The 20,880-nt window shown below is 41.1% G+C and overlaps 1 protein-coding gene and 1 long non-coding RNA gene across 6 annotated transcripts in view; one reads left to right on the top strand and one right to left on the bottom strand.

The window, feature by feature from the left end:
* LOC310758833 overlaps positions 1 to 540 on the bottom strand; it is an 11,110-nt gene extending 10,570 nt beyond the window's left edge. The window contains exon 1 of the long non-coding RNA XR_014545983.1: positions 449 to 540. This is a non-coding gene — a long non-coding RNA (uncharacterized lncRNA). The remainder of the gene's footprint in view (positions 1 to 448) is intronic.
* The window catches only part of CCDC88A (coiled-coil domain containing 88A), a 77,949-nt gene continuing 57,069 nt past the window's right edge, over positions 1 to 20,880 (top strand). For all 5 annotated transcript variants that reach the window (XM_083604706.1, XM_083604705.1, XM_083604704.1 and 2 more), the window contains exons 1-3: positions 1 to 1,234; positions 1,353 to 1,453; positions 20,176 to 20,284. In XM_083604706.1, coding sequence (XP_083460832.1) covers positions 1,172 to 1,234; positions 1,353 to 1,453; positions 20,176 to 20,284 — 273 coding nt within the window. In that variant the 5' untranslated portion in view covers positions 1 to 1,171. The remainder of the gene's footprint in view (positions 1,235 to 1,352; positions 1,454 to 20,175; positions 20,285 to 20,880) is intronic.

The following is a 20,880-nucleotide window of genomic DNA, read 5'->3' as shown; positions in this document are numbered from 1 at the left end:
GGAATTAGTCCCTAGAAGTGTGTGTGGATTTATTTATTTTTTTTGGGGGGGGGGGTGCTGCAACTGGGACCAGCAAGGGAAGAGAGAGAGAGAAAAAAAAGAGGAGTAGGAAAAAGAGGGTGGGAAATGGGGAGGGAGAGAGGAAGCTGAGGAGGCAGCTGGCGGGGGGGGCGGGGAAGGGAGTGAGTGAGGGGCTGAGGTGGTGGGTGAGTCACTGCGGGGGGGGGAGCCCGTGGAAGGGAGAGGCTGCAGAGCAGCCTTTTTTGGGGGGGGTAGGTAGGCGGGAGATGTGAAAGGCGAGCGCTGAGGGGCCAGGGAACAGGGTGGGGTACATATCCATCTCTACCACTTTTGGATAGAGAGGTGTCGCCCCCTGAGGAAAGCTGCGCGAGCTGCCTCCCCACAGGGAAAAAAAACCTTCCTTCCCTCCCACCCCCCCCAACCCAACCTTGGCTGAAGGAGCCGGCGCCCTCCTTGTCTGCATGGGGAGGGAAGCGAGCCTGGCTTGCGGAGCGGGGAGGGATTTCCTGTGCGGGCTCGCTTGAGAAAAGGGGGGGACTTGGAAAGTGGGGTGGTGGCTTGGAAGGAGAGATTTCTGGGCGCGCCCCCCCCCCTTGTCACACACATGCTCGGGAGCGAAAGTGGGTCGAGGTAGTTTTCCTTGGGATTTGCATGTCTTTGCAGTCTCGCTTGCTAGTGCGGCGGCAGCCCCGGGGGGGGGAGAAAAGGGGCTGGGGGGGGTTGCTGTTGTGCGGCTGGCTGATGTAGGGCTCTTTCGTAGGGTCGCTTCCTTTCTTTCTCCTTCCTCTTAAAGCACGGACAGAAGAGGAAGAAAGAGAGTGAAGTCGAAGACATACATCCGTAGGAAGCGTCGGGGGAGGGTTTTTTTTTTGGGGGGGGGGAGATCCCTGAAAATGAACGTCGATGGCCTCGCGACCGCTCCTTTTCTGGACGAGGGGCATAATGAAAACCCTGTTGTCGCCGCTGCCCTGGCTACTTTTTGAATTTTATCGGGGGAACTAGCTTGGACGTATTCTTCCTGAACTCGTGGAGCATTTTACGGAATTACTGCAACGGAGGGAACCTCATACTGGCTTCTGGTTTTGTTTTACTTTTCTTTCTTTCTTGGAAAATCCTGATTTGTTTTTTTTTTTTAAAAAAAGCTCTTAAGATGGAAAACGAGATTTTCACACCTCTTTTGGAGGTTTTCATATCCAGCCCTCTTGTTACGTGGGTAAGCATTAATTCACTATTCAGTGGCAGAGATTTCAAATGTGTGTGTGTATGTATGTGTATAATTTCTTACGCTAGAGACCAAGACGAAGTATGTCATTGTGATAATTCTGTTATAGGTTAAGACATTTGGACCGTTAGCTGGAGGAAATCCAACAAACTTGGACGAATATGTTGCACTTGTGGATGGAGTTTTCTTGAATGAAGTCATGCTTCAAATGTAAGTTGTTTTATTGTATGATTTGGTGTCTTCTGTATGCCACTTTTAGCAGTTGGTCTAAGAATGCATTTATTTATTGTGGTCATTTTTTCTGCTTACTTGGGAACATAGTTCAGTGCCTTAACATATTCCCAATTGTTTGTACTGCTTCTGTGTGCAGCTGTTTCCTGGGAGTTGTATATCCACAAGAATTCAGCAGAAGTGGGGAGATGCAAAATTGCTAGGCAGACGTAACACAGGATTCAGTCCAGTAAAGGGTTAAGTACTGCATCTGGACTGAGAATAATTGTACTCAGATGAAATGTTCAACTCTCAGCTTTTTATATTTGCCGTATAAGCTCAGTATACATTTTAATGTTTTTTAGAAACCTTCCAGGTTTCGTCCCTCATATGTTATCTATGTGGAGCTTCAGATCCCTGATTTTCATCAATGTTTAAGACAAAATGCAATAGTGCTTGCAAACTGATCTTAATTTTACTTGGGAAGGAAACCCCATTGATTTCAGCAGTTTGTTTAAATGAAAGCTGCACTTAATTATTCTGTGCTGTAATATACTTCAGAAACACAGCTCAGAACAAAAGTTTGAGGGACATCTGTTGAGGATAGTATTTTGGTTCAATGGCATCATTTTGTAGTGATCATTACAAAGGCTAGTCTGTCCCCAGTTTGAATTAATCTTGGAAAACCCAGCAGAAATGGATTCCTATTTTAAACCTTAATTTATGGCTAAGTGATGTTAATTTTTGTATCGCTCATATGGATGGAAGAGCCATATAGTCATTCTATTTTTCAGTGGTGAGATATCTTAACGAATAAAGTTGTGGGAAATTAAATGTAGTTTAATAAGAAAAAGGGCACTCACAGAAGCAGCATGTTTCCTTTGGGATGAACATTGCCACAAGAGGTTTCCCCAGTTTTTGATGAGAGATGAATGTCACTAATGAAATTGCTTACAGCTTGCTGCTAAAACATTTTTAGACTACACAGGACTAAACCTAAAAGTAACATTTCCACATCCTGAATTGGGAGCAAAAATGTTTTAGTCCTGTGTAGTCTATTGTACTTTGTTTGCCCAAGAGCTGTTGCTCATAAGCTAGTGATTCAACATGTGGAAATCATCATGCATGAATCAACATCTGTGAAAGATATGAGCAGCAACAAGTACTGTTGTTAAAAACCTTCTGATTTAAGTAACATTCAAAGGGTTCACAAATTAAGGATGCATGCAGTTAATAATGGCTATGTATAAAAAAGTCTAGTATGAAGTCAGACTTCAGTGACATGAAAGTTCAATGAATATGATTACTTGAAGCCAGAGATTACAATTTTTTGTTCTTTAATAAAGCTGTATAGCTGGATGATTACTTTCAGTATAGTCAGAAACATAATAGAATTTAGGATGTCATTCTAAAGACTAAGAGCCTTGTAATGTACTCATTTCTTTGCTGTTGGTGCAGTGGAGAATTGGAGATGATCCTTTGGTAGAGATGGAAATTCGTTCTTCTTATATGGAATAGTGTGTACTTTTGTTGAAATCTCTCTACCGTGACTTATAGTAGCTTGGGCACAACAGAACCTTGTTTAAACTGCTTTGTAGTTTTACCATGATTTTATGAAGATTTAGATTACTCTTGGTACTCAGGGTGGTGGGCCACTAGGATTTCATTCCTGAGAGTTATGGACCTAGCTAGCTTCCAGAATGCTTAGGCATAGTGATGCGTTTGGGATGGGACAGGCAAAGGTAAAGTTGATGCTGATTGATGACCTGATGTGGATTGGAGGTTGACTGAGGCTGTTGAGAAAATAGTGCCCAGAAAAACACTTGTGGTCTTCTCTTATTTACAGTGGAGGTTTTTGGCACTGGAGTATCAAGGGAGACAACAAAGAGTGGCAGAGAAGTAGTCTGCATCTGACTCATCATGCCACACCTGTACTATAACAGTGTCAGTGATAGAAAATGCTCTCTTCTGCTACCATTGTGTCTGAATAAAGGCAGCTTATTTTTGATACCATTTAAGCAGAGTTGCTTGGGGTAATGATAATTCAGTTTGCTAGCTGATTTGCAAAAAAGTCAGTCACATACAACTTGACTTGGATATCACATTTAGAGTACAGCTGTACCAAGTGCTCATGTGCAGACATTTTCTGACAAAAAGCCCTGATTTAAGGAGAGATGCAAAATGCTTCTCTCTGCTGCTCCTTTGGCACCATTTTCTTCTCCTTCACAATGTGACCCCAGCTAATTAACAATCATACAGCAACTATGAAATAACACTGCTATATAGATGATCTAGATTGGGTACATTTTATCCCAAGGTCAATTAAATTAGCACAAACTCTGAATTGGTATTGGGAGGGTAGCAAATATTTTAATCAGGAGTCTACAAAAGCTACTTGGAGCATCAGCCACCACACCCTTTAACCACAGGGCCTTTTGACAAACCAATTGGCAAACTAAAATGAACCTCAAGATGTTTGATTCAGCATTCTCTCTATGTTGGTTCTATACCAGGAGAGGGTTCACTCACTCAATGTTAAGTGGGACACTTTTAAGACAGGCAGAGGGTGAAGTGCTGCTTCATAGTTGCTGTATGATTGGGGCAACCCAGTCAGATGGAAGGGGTACAAATGTTGTTGTTGTTGTTGTTGTTGTTGTTGTTAATAATTAGCTGGGAGGCATCATAAATTGCATATTCCACTATTACAGTTGACTGTCTTACCTAGGCTGTGGTCCAAGTTTTCCAGTGAATCTGAACGGCATAACAATTTAGGAAACCCTTAGTTATCTTCCAGCAACTCCTGTAGCCAAGCTAGTGCCAAACATATTGCTCTGCTTTCCTTTGGACCACAAAAAAGGCTGAGAGAGCAGAGATAACATGGGAGGATAGCCACAACAGACGCTGTAATTCTTCAACAGTTTGACTTCACTCCCAAAGGCACACTTCTCCACTGTCTCCCAAGACAGATGGATGCCAACCACAGTTAACAAATCATTTTAAGATTTAGGACAAGACTGCACATGAGGTTTACTTATAGTTTGACCTTGAGTACAAACTTCTCACCCCCAAAAACAGAAAGGTGGTGGTGTGGATATAGACCTGGGACTCCAGTGTAGTGGACATGAACCTTTTGTCCCCCTGAAATAATAGAGGACTCCCCATGCCTACAATTTTCTTAGGAAATTTTTTCCCCAGGCATGGGGAGTGGGTGGCTGCTTTGGTTCAGGACCCTAGCAAGGTAAAGGCTTAAAGCACCACTATGCCCCATGCATTCTCCTGCATGCAAAGACAGGCTGTAGCGGATTGAGTGAATGAGACCAATAGTGGGTCCAAAGGTCAATAAGCCAGTTTCTGCACATGTTGTAGAGGGAAATAAGGGACAGATGGGGATCTTCAAACTGGGGAGGTAGCCCATCTAGGAAAAGGAGAACTCTGACCCCAAATCTCCGCTGCTTTGAGGGACCGAAGAATAAACCTTACACAAAACTAGAGTGGAGTCCCTAAGATGCTTGGATGGCCCTTGTACACCTCATTCTGGCAACTTTTGCAGCCTAGCTGGTACCAATTGTATTCTCTGATTTCCTTAGGACCACATCAGGCCAGGGGGTGTGTGCGGTGTTTTGTCATCTGGGCAGCTCGGAACCTCCACATATTCTGCCCAGGCTTGCACCCCGGAGAAGTCACTTCAGTGTTCCTAATGCAGCAAAAACGATACGATACGATATCTTTATTGTCATTGTCCCTTGCGGAACAATGAAATTGAAAAACTACATAAAAACTACATAAAACTACCACGAAACTACATAAAACTACATAAAAACTACATAAAACTACATAAAAACTAAATAAAACATTCAAAACCCCCTAAAAACTCTAAAACCCCATTTTAAAATTCACTATACTACAGAGACCCCTTATGCTGCATTTAGAACCAGAATTGCATTAGCGTAGAAACTGTTTTTCAGGCGGCTAGTCCTGGCCTTTATAACCCTATGCCTTCTTCCAGAAGGCAGAAGCTGAAAGAGATCATTTCCGGGGTGCGTACTATCATGTGCTATCTCTGCCGCTTTCTTATGGCACCTGGCAGCATAGATTTGATCTAAGGTGGGAAGAGTGCACCCAATAATTCTCTCTGCAGTCTTTACAACCCTGGATAGCATTGTTTTTTCCCTGGCCGTGCAGCTCCCAAACCACACGCACAGACCATAAGTTAGTACGCTCTCCACAGTGCAATGGTAGAATGCCATCAACAGGTCCTTTGAGAGATTATTTTTCCGGAGGATACTCAGAAAATATAACCTCTGCTGTGCTCTCTTCACCAGGTCTTTGCTGTACTCTCCCCAGGTTAGGTCGTCTCTCAACTCTCAAAAAACAACAGTTTGACTTCATCCCTGGAGGCACACTCCATTGTCTAGGGTCCTGAACTGATAAGGATCATGCTGCTTATGCTGACAGTTCTTTGAAGGGGAAACCTAATGATAATTCCAGAACTGGGGTACCACTGTTGAGAATTGATGATTTTCATATCTGGTGGTAGAAGACATTGAAAAGGGCCTCTGCAGAAGATATTAATGATAATGGGATAGGTGCTCTATATTTAGGTCAGATCATGTATAGGAGCTACTTTCATAGGCTCCAGTATCAAAAGAAGCTTGTCAGTGTACTTTCTAGTCCTACACAGATTCTCACTTCACTACCATGCCATGAATAGACTTTGGTAACTAAATGTAACCTTTCTCTGAAATTCAAAACTCTTCCAAATTCCTTGTGAAAGCCAGTCCAATAAAATGGGTCTCTTCTTTCAAGTAGCTTTATCAGCTTTTGCAAATCAGGACTTGAGCATTTCTCATGAGAGAGAGGACTCTCTGTGCTGTGCTGTGATGAACAATACTCACAATCAATTCAGTTTAACAAATAAGGCATCAGCTGCAGGATATTCCAGCTACATCCCCTCCTTTATTGTATTCAGCCACCCCGGGATCAGAGGGGCTGGCTCTGCTTAAAAACAAGAAGAAATCTGGAAGCTTTTAGAAACAATAAAAATATTACTACTACTACTACTTCTTTGGCGATCACTCGTAGCTGAGTAAGATTGTCTTCCATGAACATGGTCTTAACGGTGAGTCCGTAAGTGACTGTGGAGGCCAGTTCTGGATCCATACATCCTTCCACAGTGGGGACATAGGTTTCCGGGTGGGAGTTGATGATGGTGAGGGTTTGCCAAACATGCCTTCCTCTTAGCACGTTTCTCCCTTTTGTTCTGAGTTTGAGCATCTTCAAAGTCCATGACACCTGTGGTAAAGGTGTTCTCCAATTGGAGTGCTCACAGGCCAGTGTTTCCCAATTGTCGGTGTTTATACTACATTTTAAAAAAGATTTGCCTGGAGAGAGTCTTTAAACCTCTTTTGTTGACCACCAGCATTACACTTTCCATTTTTAAGTTCTGAACAGAGTAGTTGCTTTGGAAGACAATTATCAGGCAATTATCCAAACAACATGACCAACCCAACCAAGTTCATGTTGAAGAATCATTGCTTCAACACTGGTGATCTTTGCTTCTTCCAGTACACCAGCATTAGTTCACCTGTCTTCCCAAGTGATGTGTAAAATTTTTTGGAGACACCGTTGATGGAATCTTTCAAAGAGTTGGAGATGGTGTTTATAGGTGGTTCATGTTTCAGAAGCATACAATAAGGTTGGTAGTACAATAGCTTTGTAAACAAGCATTTTGGTTTCCCTGTGAATGTCCCAGTCCTCAAACTCTCTACATTTCAATTGGGAGAAAGCTGGATTTTGGCATCATTGTATGCTGATATCAAAGAAAGAGTGCTGTTTACCAGAATTTGCAGCCAGTGGTGAAGGGACTAAATAGACGGTGATGATTTCTGACCTGTGAAGCAGGAAGTTTGAATGTGGAGAGGCTTATTCCAGCAGGATGTTGGGAACAGCTATTTCGTAAGGCAAGGCATGGGATGTAGGAAAATAGATGAGAGCTGTTGGAGGATACTTGGTCCTTGAAGTACTCGGGGGCAATAGGGTTGCTGGTGAATATATTTTGGTATGCAAGATATGAAAAGGTAGCATCTTTTGATGGAGATTTTTATTAGCTAATCGCTGCCCCTTTGCACATGAAAGCAGCTGGGGGTAACTACAGGTGATATCCAGCTAAGTCATACTCTGCATAGTCCCATTGAAATCAATGGATCAGAATAATTGTGGATTCCACATTTGTTTCAAAATGAAATTAATCAGCACAGCAGCAAAAGAAGATGTGTAGAGCCCTCCTATTCCCTGTTGCATATACTCCTGCCAGAGGTGAAACCATTTGCACTTCAGTAGGAAGGGAGTTCCAAAATCGGGGGCCACCACAGAAATGGGCCTTTTTTTTCATGAAGCTTATTGCCCTCGAGTTGTACCTCGAGTTGCAAACGCCTCAGGTTACAAACTCCGCTAACTTGGAAAAGTTACCTCGAGTTGAGAACTTTGCCCCAGGATGAGAACAGAAATTGTGTGCCGGCGGCGCAGCGGCAGCAAGAGGCCCCATTAGCGAAAACATGCATCTAGTTAAGAACAGTTTCAGGTTAAGAACGGACCTCCAGAAAGATTTGAGTTCATAACTAGAGGTACCACGGTATTACTGAAATGAAGGTATTTTTAATCACTTTAATCATACTAGCCATAACTTGAAAGAAATGGCTAGAATAATGATGTGATAGCTTATTTGTTGTGTGGAGGGACTGAAGACATCACATCTTTTACAAACGTCTTCCTTAAGTGTTTATTGATTTGAATATAATGGCTGTTAACAAGCAGTCCAAAGCATCTGTTTAAAATATCATTTTCCCCATTCAGTTGTTCAGTAAGGCTTTTCTGTTCCAGCAGAACAGATTTTATTTCTGGTATGCCATGTTCCCTTCAGTTGTCTACATTTCCCATTGTAGGTCACTGTTAGGGCAACTTTATATATTCATTCCAGGGCCCATAACTAGGTCACTTGTGTTGAAAGCTCATATTAAGTGAGGCACTGACTGCATTTTTTTCCTAAGTAGGATTCCTACCCCCCACACCAGTCAGGTGATTACTTCAAACAATTTAAGCAATAAATGATGCAGACATAAGCTACAATACAGATAGAAATATAAGTATAAGCAGAGTATAGTCATGGCCATATTATTTTAAGTTATAGCATTGTAAAAAAGACACAAGGTTGGACATTACCACTTATGGAAACAAAACCTTTCAAGAGAAGTAAAAGCTATTCCTTTAAATTTATTTTCTTGCACCTTTTGCTGAACCCTGAGGGGGAAACACAAGTTTTATATATACTGCAATTTCTATTATTTTAAAAATAACAATTCTGTTGTAGTGGAAGGTTCTGTTAATTTCCAGTATTGGAGAATACGTCTTCTAGCTGCTATTATCAGATTCTCTATAAGGTGTTTGATATTAACTGATAGGCTGTGATCTGTTGGGTTTTATTGATAACCTGATTCTGAAACCCCTGGAGATTTGGGCAGATTCATAAAATGTGTAGAAAGTGTGCCCTGGAAGCCCTGAGCTGATGAGGGAAGCTACAGGAGGGGGTAGGTCTAGACTCCTTATCTATGTGTCCTTTTTCCTATTTAAAATAACAGAGCAATCCTAATCTTGGGCTAGGGTCTGGGAAGGTCAGCTGAAGCCTTGCAGGCGTCTACTGTCAAGGGCAAGAAAGTGTTGAGGGAGTTGGGGGCATGCCTCCCCCCCTTTTTTTCCCTTGCTATGCCAGCTTCAAGCTGGTATAGCTGAGGAACCAGAGGATCAGACTCACAAAACTTTACTCAGTGGATGTAAAGCTGCTGGCACACTGCCCTAAAATGGCATTTTAGGGTTTTTTCATGCTGAACAGCTGGCAGCAGCTTACTGCTTGTTTGGGTGTACTGTACCTTGAGGCCTCTGACATGGGCCTCCAACATAACAGCACTCCTTTCTGCCAGTAGAGAGAAATTTATGAGCTATCATAATCCTCTTTCAGTCATAGACATGAGGGAAGGATTGTGGCCTTACACCTTCCCAACACCTCTTTCTTTCTTTCTTTCTTTCTTTTACTTGATCAGGAAAATTCTATATTTAAACAAATGGCATCGCTGCCGTGGCATCTATTTTTGGCTCTAATGTTGTGGAGGAAAATATTTTAAACAAAATAAATGGGTAGCAGTGAAGTTTGCTCTTATGGTTTCTGAGCAAAAGATGAATTATTTGTATTAGTTTGTTTCTTCAATTCACATTTCAGAATTTGTCAACTGGGATTAAGGAAGCAGTATTTTTAATTTTAAAGGCTGCTGTACACACATTGAATTTAAGTGACTATATTTTAATGCATCCTCTTAACTGTTCATAATTATGCCTTGAAAGTGAAAATATATGCACTAAAAAAAAAAAAGCTTGTGGCTATTTATGTCATTTGAAAATGTTGTAAGTGGGTTTATTGTGTCCACTTGGCAATGATTTGCTCCTGGGATGCCTGACAAAATACATGTTTGTTTTTGCTTGAACGTAGTAAATAAAACAAGTTTGTTTCAGTATATAAAGGAGCACATGTAGTAGTTAAACTAAAATGTAACAATAGTGCAACTGTTTTCACAGTTTGTGCTGCTTTGAGGACACAGCTGTTTAATGTAAAAAAATACTTCCTGGAGTTAAATTTCTGATTTGACTTCAAGATCACACAATCTTCTTTCTTAGCCATTTTTTGTTATCAGTAATTCTAAGATCATTGCTATTTCTTTTGTTTACAAATGATCCTCAGATCATTCCGTCTTTCCTAGTTTTATGTCCTCCTTTATCCTCTGATTTTCAACTTTTTATTTAAAAATCCCGATTTACTTTGTGGGTTGATGTATAAGATAAATTTTCTTTGGTCTTTTCCCCTTTTTATTCTTTTGATCCATAATACTGGATAGTCTGTGACAGTAACTGTATCCACAGTTAATAATATATTTGGTGTAGCCTGGTGCAGAAAATAAGGGTATAAGAAAAAGTAGTAAATTTTGTCCTTCAAAAGCTTTTTACCCTTAAGGTTTCTGTGGGAGGGTGAATTATTATTGCCCCCACAATGCATTGCAGGGCAATGTACAATAAAAACAGCAAAAACACAGTTGAAAACAACACACACCAAATATATATTGATATAGATACAGATATATTGTGTGTGTACACACACACACACACACACAGAGAGAGAGAGAGAGAGACCCATGACAGAGACCCATTCATTCAGCTGGGAAGGCCTGTTGGAACAAAAAATGTATTCAGTTGTTTCCACAAAACGCAGATAGTGTTGTATTTTGCAAGGAATCAGGTTGGTTGGCATCCATTTGTATCGGGAGACAATGGATGAGTGCCACAAAACAGATGCAGCCATACTAAAGCCCTGGTCTAAGTCTGAATGCATCAAAGCAACATAAAATTCAATTTGGTAATCAGATACTCAGTTTTCTGTCGAACACAATCATCTTTATAACACACAAACTTAGACTTTTTCATCCCAGCCAGAAGTCGGTCCAATTATCAGTTTTCACCAATCTGGTGTTTTCAACTTATCTAGACCACAACTCCCAGCAGCCCCAGGTAGTACTACTGATGTGAGTTCTACTTCAGAAGATAATGAATTTTTTTATCCTGATATAAAAGAGGCACATATATTTGAAGCTTGTCTTGGAAGTCTGATGTTGTATTTCAGCATTCAGCCCCCACATGGACCTCATGGTCACGTAGCACTAATCTTTCTCCCCTTCTCCATATCAGCACCCTGATGGGGAATTGCACACAGCAAACGTTTTGTGCGCAGACTTTCCCCTGCCAAATCATGCTTTCTTTTTCATTCTCTTCCTGTATTTATGACTTAATGCTGAGACATCAAACAGGAAGCACCTGAGCAGATGCACTCTAGACTCTATTTAGTGAAAGGAAATGTTGATAGTCAAAACCTTTTATAGAACCATTTTTCTTGCTACCTTTAATTTTTCTTTGTTTTTGTTTATGGAAAATGAATGCCTTTTTTGAATTACTTTTTCCTCTTAGAAAACCTAAGCGCAGTGTAATAATAATAATTTAACATTTTTGTTTGAAGTACTGTTTATAAAGGAATGGCTTTCTTGTATGTGTCTAGTGGAATAATATTTCTTAAAACTGAGCTTGTGATGAGGTAGCTTGTATCATGAACAGTTGCTTAAGGGAAGAGGATGGTGTCACCCATTCAAGCATAACTGTGAATGAGAAACTTGGCACATATCCTTAACCCATCAGTGTGAACATGAGACGGCTCTGTTTCAGCTCACAGATTTCCTCAGTATTAACAGTTAGCGATGCGTGACATTATGTTTGCTTTCAACTTTGGCGTCTTAATCACAGAATCACCCATACTTTACTGCTTGGGCAAATATACTATTAGAATGAATTGTGAATTAATATATATGTGATCAATTGTCACAAGCATTATCTTGTCACTAGCTCTCTTAAACAGTAGTCATAGCCAGCTATCTCATAAGAGTCTGCTTACTTTAGATATTCAGAATATTTGTGACTTTCTAGTACAAAACTACTCAGATTTGAAGTCATTTTTGTTGGTTTTCTAAAAAAGCATTTCATTCCATACAGAAATATTTTACTTCTAAGGTTCTAAATCCACAACCTCATGGGACTATTGACAGAAAGCTGTCAGTTTTCCTTTATTCCTGGGTGAAATAGCTGCATAACATTCCAATAGACGAAATGTCACAGAGCCATATTAGCTTCCTCTCTTTTAAAAAAGTTAAATCTGATAACTATACCACTATGTTTGAATCTTATAATAGTCATTTATAGAGCTGGTTGAAATTGCTGATTGGAATGGTTTACTGATAGTTTTCAAATTATCAAATACAGCCTTCATTTATTCCACCTGCCACTGCTTACAGTTTGCAAACCAGAACAGTTTAATAGATAAGTTATAACGTATCAGTATAGACCCAGTGTGGAATCCTTTTCCAGTACAGACAAGTGCTGAAATGGATTTTGTGCATGTAGTTCATTTTAGGCTTGCAAAAATTGACAAAGTATGTGTCATGTTCACCAAATATAAAACAGGAAGTTAGACACACTCTTCCTTTTGAGTAGATCTTGACATACCACTAGTTTGGCAAACGGGGGCATGCCGGAAAATATGGGACATTATAAAAACATAGTGACAAAAATTGGCCATGTTATTCAGGGTTACACAGATCATTTGCGCTCTACATATGGTATCAATTAAACCAAGTTTCATATTCATTTCACTAATAACTTTCAAGAAGCAGTCATTCAGAGATACTGAAAGACTGTACAGTGGTACCTCAGGTTACATACGCTTCAGGTTACAGACTCCGCTAACCCAGAAATAGTACCTTGGGTTAAGAACTTTGCTTCAGGATGAGAACAGAAATCGTGCTCTGGCGGCGCGGCAGCAGCGGGAGGCCCCATTAGCTAAAGTGTGGTGCTTCAGGTTAAGAACAGTTTCAGGTTAAGTACGGACCTCCGGAACGAATTAAGTACTTAACCTAAGGTACCACTGTATCTCTTTTAGGCAAGAGTCTTTTAGGTCAAGAGTTTCACTGCCAAATAAATACTTTGCAGTTATGTATTCCTCTTTATAACAAACTTAATGTTTAGTATACCCTTTAGCAGTGCTATTTTTCTAGAAAAATAGGTGCTTGAACTCATCATGAACACTTCCAAATAAAAAAAGCCCTGCCCTTTTGTACCAGTACTTGAAAGTCATAGGTAGAATCTGAAGAGGGAAAGATGTTACAGCTATATCTGGACATATTCAATGTGATCAGTTTGATGTACTGGATTTTAGTATTCACCATGTATAAAATGATTTGAAAATGTATCTTTGCAGACATTATGAAGCATTGTTGAAACCATTAAAGTTTTCAGAGTTTTGATATGTAGAAATTAGTGACCTTCTGAGACATTTAAGCTGCAATTCTAATGATGTATGCTCAGAATTTTGCCCCATTGATTCCAATGAGTTACTCTGTGGTGTGGTTAGGCCTGCAGCCTTAGAGATAGATTTTCACAAGAGTGTTTCTCGAATGATAGATGTAGTTCGTATGTCAGTCTCGCAGAGCTATGGATGCTCAAGCAAATCATGTATTGTGTGGTTAATATAGGTTGTATTTCTACTATAGTATAAATATATATTTTAAAATTAATAATTTAGTATAATTGAGTCTGGTGTAATCATTAAGTACCGTCATTGAACAGATGGCAGGAGAAGACACAACTGATTTGCTGTCTGGTTAGATTTAGAAATCTGATAGCTTAATGGCTTCATATTTATTTGTGATAGATTTTGTTGCATGAAAAAGATACCTAATCCCTGATTATGTGATGTCTGAATCTGTAGTTTATAGTGGTGATAGCATTTGAGAATAACAGACTCCCCTCTATTTACTATGGGTTTTGAACTAATGTATTATCATTGTGGGTGCTCTTGTCTGTTTTTCCTCCAGTTGAAATTAATGTAACTTGTCATATGTAGGTTGCTTTTAAATGTAAAATTGCTTAAGGCTATCTTTTACTGCTGGGCTGCCTATTGACTTCTAGACAAATTTGCCCTATTTTGTTAGGCTATTTGCCAGTGAAGCATTCTCATTTTCCACCTTACAAAAGGAGCTATTCAGATATGTAGGATTCATTGCCTTAGAATATATATAGTGTGACTTTCGAGATTGCCACTGGCAACTTATGTTTGTCTCATGCAGATATTTTTCTGTAATCCCATAAAGTGTAGGTCTATTTTTGTACTGGAAATATTTCAGAAGCAATGATCCTGCTTTTTAATATTGAGACTATGAACTGAAAAGTTAAAAACAAAAAAGTAGCACCACATATTACACTGTTAAATTCAATGGAAACCACAAATAAGTTACTATGTTTGTTTTGAGATATGTTTTCCCCATCCTGCTCTAGAGCATACCTCAGGAAGCAGTCCAAGATGCATGGAGGCCGAGGTCTTCCTACTTCTCTAGGTCTTCCTCCATTAGTGATAGCTTAGTAGACTAGCCATCTAGACCCACTGTGATTTTCAATTGGTCCAGATGCACACATGACTCATAACCTGAAACATGGGTCCCACTTTCAGATTTTCACTCTTGATTAAAAATTAATAGTGTGAATAATGCACATTTTCTAATCCTAAAATTACTAATTCTAAGATGGCAGTTCAGAGGAATATACATAGTGTTACCTGGACATTGCTACTATATCAAAAGCTGTGATTTTTTAAAACAGTATTGTAATTAAAAACAGATTTAAGTTGAAGAGTCAAGAGAGTGTCTGTGCAAACAGGTGAGTCTTCAAAAACCAGTAGAATTCCAATACTGATAGGGCCTCTCATAATTCAGCAGAAAGTGTATTCCATATATACAACTTGAATATTGAAAAAAAAATGCAACATGCAGTGCCCATCACTGGGGAAGAGAAATGCCAATATAGAAATCACATAATTTACTTGAAAATTAAAGCAGTGCTTCTCCAACAAATGGAAGAGGAAACAAAACCGAGAACTAGACGAATGGGTTTCTTCTGCTGAGGAGGAAGAAGTCCCCTGCCGCTATTTCTCATTCTTAAGGTGATCTGAACTGCCCTAAGAACACTTAATCAGGAGCAAACCCTTTGAACCTCTGTAGGTTTTGTAACTTGATTCTAATACATGTTTGCAGAGAACCAAGAGCAATTATATGCATGTCTACTCAGAGGCATGTCCTGTTGAGTTCAATGGGACTTACTCCTAACTGTGTATAGGATTACAGCTTAAATCTACAGATCTCAGGTGGTGTCCAGAGAATTATCTAGTCCTGAGAACGGGGCCTTTTCTGCAGTGGCTCACTGTTTGTGGAATGGTCTCACCAGGAACATTCGCCTGGCACCTTCATTACCTTAGATGCTAGGTGAAAACATTCCTCTGCTCCTAGGCCTTTGGCTGATGAAACAAACTATGACCTTTTAAACTGTGTGTGGGGTTATTGTTTTCTTTGTTATTATAGTATGTATTTTTGTGTTTTTATACTGTAAAGTGCCCTGTGATCCTTTGATGAAGGGTGGTATATAAATTTATTATTTAAAAAGCAGCAATTCTCAACACGTGTGTGACTGGGGGTGGGAACCAGTGTATATGGTGGCATGAACAGGCTGCTTTTCCACTTCTCAGCTGGGTGTCGGTGGTAAAAATACAGTGGTACCTCGGGTTACAAATGCTTCAGGTTACATACGCTTCAGGTTACATACTCCGCTAACCCAGAAATAGTGCTCCAGGTTAAGAACTTTGCTTCAGGATGAGAACAGAAATCGGGCTCTGGCGGCGTGGCAGCAGCAGGAGGCCCCATTAGCTAAAGTGGTGCTTCAGGTTAAGAACAGTTTCAGGTTAAGTACGGACCTCTGGAACGAATTAAGTACTTAACCTGAGGTACCACTGTATTCAAAATACTTTTGGTTACATGTGTGTGCACTCCGCACTGCGCCCCACCCCCCCTGCTTGTTCCATGAGTGTGAAGAATTGCAGCCTAAACCTTTCTTTCTTAAAAACATTTGCAAGACACCCTTTGAGGCAGCTAACAATTTTTAAAGAGAAAAAATAGTCAATTTCGAAGTAAGTCAGATTATATAACTGCAGCTTAGATCCCAAATGTTTGCTTAAATAAGCGAGCCCTATATTTTTCCTGAAGGTTAATAAAGGGGTGAATTGCTACAGCTCTGCTGGGAACTGATTCAAAAGCCTGGGGCCACTGTTGAAAGGAGAGGGTGCAGGGAATAAATAGAGTTCAGTATTGTATAGCACCACACAACTGCACTTTGATTTCTTTTTTCCTCCTGCCTTATTGGGTAGTGTGTTGATTATTTATTTGCAGTTCTGCAGGTTTTAAGATTTCAGTTATGTTGGCCTTCCACTGGGATCAGAAATAATTGCTGCTTCCTACTCACATCTGCCAGACTCATGGGAAGAGCTTTCTTCAGCTGCATGTCTTGGCTTCTAGAATTTCTGTGAGATCCTTCCTTGACCGCTGCCAAGAAAAGCTATTTCCTCTGTCTAGCGGTAGCTACTGGTACAAAGACTTGGGCCTTCTGCTGTAATTGATCAGTAACAGCTGAGCTGCCTTTACATTTACACTTTGATTACTACAGAATCAAGACTCTCCATCTCATCCTATCTAAAACAGGCATTTCTAGGTTGAAAATCTTTGCCAAAAGCCGATACGATTAACAACTTGTATCCAAATACTTACTGGTATTTGGTTTTGTTGTCTGCCACTGCTGAATCAGACAAAGGCCTCTATAATCCATTACCCTATGTCCCACAGCAGCAAACCACAAGCAGAACATGTTGGTACTACTAACTACTAGCCTCCGTCCAGTAGCACCTTAGAGACCAACTAAGTTTGTTGTTGGTATGAGCTTTTGTGTGCATGCACAGAAGGTACTAACAAACTTAGTTGGTCTCTAAGGTGCTACTGGAAGGAATCCACCCCCCCCCCCCGACTACGGCAGACCAACACGGCTACCTACCTGTTACTAGCCTCCTGTTCTTCTTACCTACTAGCTACTCATCTGATCATGAAAATAGCATACAGGCATGATGTCTAGTAGCTGGTGATGTTAGGCTTATTCTCTGTGAAGTCTGCTAATCCCATCTAAATTAGTGGTGATCTCCATATTTTATGTTAGTGAATTCCATTAAATTTTATGCAATTATTTTTAGTTTATGTATATGACACGCAGATAGAAGCTATGTATTCGGGAGACCTAGGTGCTGGGTTCTTAGTATAATACCATGTTTTAGTTTTATGCTGGTTTGAATGTATACATTATTTGTTTGCTGATGTTGTAAGTGGCTTTTGAGTTATATTTTTGGGGGGGAAATTACCGTATTTTTCGCCCTATAGGACGCACCGGCCCATAGGACGCACCTAGATTTTTTTGGGGGGGGGGAATAAAGGGGAAAAAAATTATTTCCCCCCCCAGGCGCGGGGCTGGGTCGGGGGAAGCCCAAGCTTCCCCAGGCCCCAGAACAGGAAGCTCTCCGCAAGCCGTGGGAGCCCAGCCCGAAGTCGCGCCGGGCTCCCACAGCTTGCGGAGAGCTGCGCGAAGCCCGCTCTGGGAGCTTGTGGGGCTGGGGTTGGGGGAAGCCCGAGCTTCCCCAGACCCCAGAACGCAACCCAGAGCGATGGCGAAGCTGCGCTCGGCTTCGGCATCGCTCTGGGAGGTTGCGGGGGGCTGGGGTCGGGGGAGGCTCCGCTTCCCCAGCCCCCAGAATGCGACCTAGAGCGATGGCGAAGCTGCGCGCAGCTTCAGCATCGCTCTGGGAGCTTGCGGGGCTGGGGGAGGGGGAAGCCCTCCGCCAGCCTCCAAACCACGTTGGGAGACAGCGGGATGGCGCGCTGCACCTCCCCGCTGTCCCGAGTTTGCGGGGCTTGCGGCAGGGACAAGCACGCTTCTCCCCGCCGCCAGCCTCCAAACCAGGTCGGGGGACAGCAGGATGGCGGCGTTCCGTCTCCCCGCTGTCCCCCGAGCTTGTGGGGCTGGTGGTGGGGCTCTCCTGATGCCTGGAGAGCGAGAGGGGTAGGTGCGCACTGACCCCTCTCGCTCTCCAGGCTTCAGCAAAAGCCTGCATTCGCCCCATAGGACGCACACACATTTCCCCTTCATTTTTGGAGGGGAAAAAGTGCGTCCTATAGGGCGAAAAATACGGTAATAAGTTTAATAAATACCTCTTGGAGTGCATTTCCATCAAATATTGTATGAACAGCTTTTTTTTGGTTCTACATAGCATCTTGTATTCGTTCTTCTGTTTTATAAAGTCAGGGTTTGAAAAAATGGGTAATAACAATCTTGCAGTGTTCTCTATCAGAAGAAAACTTTAGTAGAAGAAATATTAATCTGAATCTCATGACTGTTTCCATGTTGTGATTAATTTTAATACAGTGCTATGAGGAAGAGGGTGAAAGCTAGGGAGATACACTTTAAAAAGTATGTAAGGCTCTTCTTTTCTGCTTCCTAAATTCTAGAGCTTTGATGTTTTTAGTTATTACATTTGAACCCTTTCCTCCCTTTGTGGTAATGTTTCTTATAGTTGACAGGTTTTTTTCCAGAGTTAATTTTGGACACACACAGTTTCACAACCAGAAAAGAGTCTTCTTAAGAATGTGTGAGAACAAAAGCTACCCACTGGTAGAGGTGTCCCTTGTGTTTCTGCATGAGTTAATTATTCTGAATGTGCTTCCTGTTTGAAAGAAAGAAAAGCCAATAGAGTAGCTTGTTCCCATTTCCCTGAGGGCAACCAATTTTGCTGCATCTCTATCAGGAGCAATTGATCTAATTACACACAAAGCAGAGACATGTCAGAATTGTTCTCCAGTAGGCTAGAGCCATTAATCATGCAGATGCAGTGGGCAGCCTCCTCTGTGCTGAGTACTTTTGGCAAGGCTGGCGCTATGATTTTGGAAGCTCTTGGGGCAAGAGATAGTTGGAGTACCTGCTTATCAAGCCTCTTGCCCAGGAGCTTCCAAAATCATAGAAGTGAATTGACGCAAGGGGCAGCATATCAGATCAAATGCTTCTGTTACTTCCTCATCTGCTGCTTCATCTTGCACCAATTCAGATTTTGCACATGAAGTGGACCTAAGGTAATCTGGGGTGAGGGTTCTTTCCCCATATGCATAATGCATGCACTCAGTGCTTTTTGTTTTAGAAAAAAAAAGATGCCAGTACTCATTATGAAGCTGTTACTTTAAGTGTCACACATTTAACATTTGGGGGGGGAAGGTGCTGGGACTGCACACTTTATGAAAAGTAGATCTAAAAGGCTAAGGGAAGGGTTAATTTTACGCTTAAGAAAAAAAGCAAACATTGAAAAACGAACAAATCTATGAAAGATTATTGGAGTGAATCCCAGTACACTTGGATGTGGGGTTGCTCAGATGGTCAGAGATTGGGACAAAGGAATAGGGGCACCATATTCCTTATTTATGGTATTGGAACTGGTAGGTGGGGATTGAGTGACAGGCTTCTCAGCACAATCAATGGATTGAGTTTCTCATATCCATATATATTTGGAGGCTGGCATAGTTTTATTTAAAAAGGAGTCTGCTTGGGCTATCCCTGGCCGTCTTGACATAATCATGGGATAGCTCAGATTGTATACACAAACGTGGCAAGAGTTATAGGTCTTGGCCTCCCTGAATGAATGGAGGCTAGGAAGACTGTGTTTTACTAAGAGATCTTACCTAGAATGGCAGACAAGAGAGCTGTGAATCATATTTTGAAGTATTCCCCATCCATATGCTTGTGTAGCATTGTCCTTGCAGCCCTAGTTACAGCAGTGGAATTGAGGCTTTCAGCTAGTATTTTTATCTGGACCCCTGACACATATAAGGGATCTGAGAACACAAGTATTGTCTATCTGGCCTTCCTTCTTTGTTCTTAGCCTTGTTTGCTTGTATAAACAAAGTGCTCCCATTATTGAAGGTTCTATAGATATGAGAGCACAGTAATATATCAAAGTGCTTCTATTATTTTTGCCGCCCCCCCCCCAACAAAAGTTTGTGAATCTGGATTATATTTGAGTAACTAGTAACTGGTCTTTCTCCTTAGCTGACACATAAATTTCCCATTGTGAATTTCAACTAAATGAACTTTCTTTAATTTACTTTCATGTTTTATTTCAGCAACCCTAAGGCATCTAGTCAAAGAGTAAATAAGAAAATCAACAATGATGCATCACTTCGAATTCAAAATTTATCTATTTTGGTGAAGCAAATAAAATCATACTATCAGGTAAGTGATTTTTCTTTCTTTTAAAAAGCATTTGTAAAGATGTGTTTTGTGGACAATGCTAAGCTAATATAGACACAATTGTCTAAATTGTGAATTTGGTTTGCTGTGCTGCTGTTCCTCTCCTTTCCTCTAAGAAACCCATAATGAATCAGAGTGTCTCTATTTGAAGTTGACAGTGAGCTAGTTAACAGGTAACTTTAAAACATGATTAAAAGTAAACTGTGGTTTACCCAAAGAACTCACTGTGCTGGTGCATGCAGCTAATATAGTGCTTGCTTTGCTCTACCCATGCTCCTTCTGCTGCCTTGCAGCCGGCAAACAAGCCAAGAGATCCAAACCTGGATACTATCCAAACAAACCATGAGCCCAGGTTTGGATGTCATGAGAAGCTAGAAATTGACTTGTTTTCTGATGGCGTGCCAACAGTTGGGGAGGAGCAAAGCAAGCTGTGTGCATTAGCATTCTGCTGATTCACATTTAACCAGGGATCACTAACACAGTGCCTGAGGGTGCCATGGGAGACGCTGGTGGACGTGAAAGGTCCCTACAAATATCCGCTCAAAAATCCACAGTGCATGAGAGACTGCTTTTCTCCT

Source organism: Podarcis filfolensis (assembly GCF_964270895.1).
Source record: "Podarcis filfolensis genome assembly, chromosome: 3".
NCBI lineage: Eukaryota > Metazoa > Chordata > Lepidosauria > Squamata > Lacertidae > Podarcis > Podarcis filfolensis.
The sequence above is the reverse complement of the archived record's forward strand: the minus strand, read 5'-3'. Positions and strand labels throughout refer to the sequence as shown.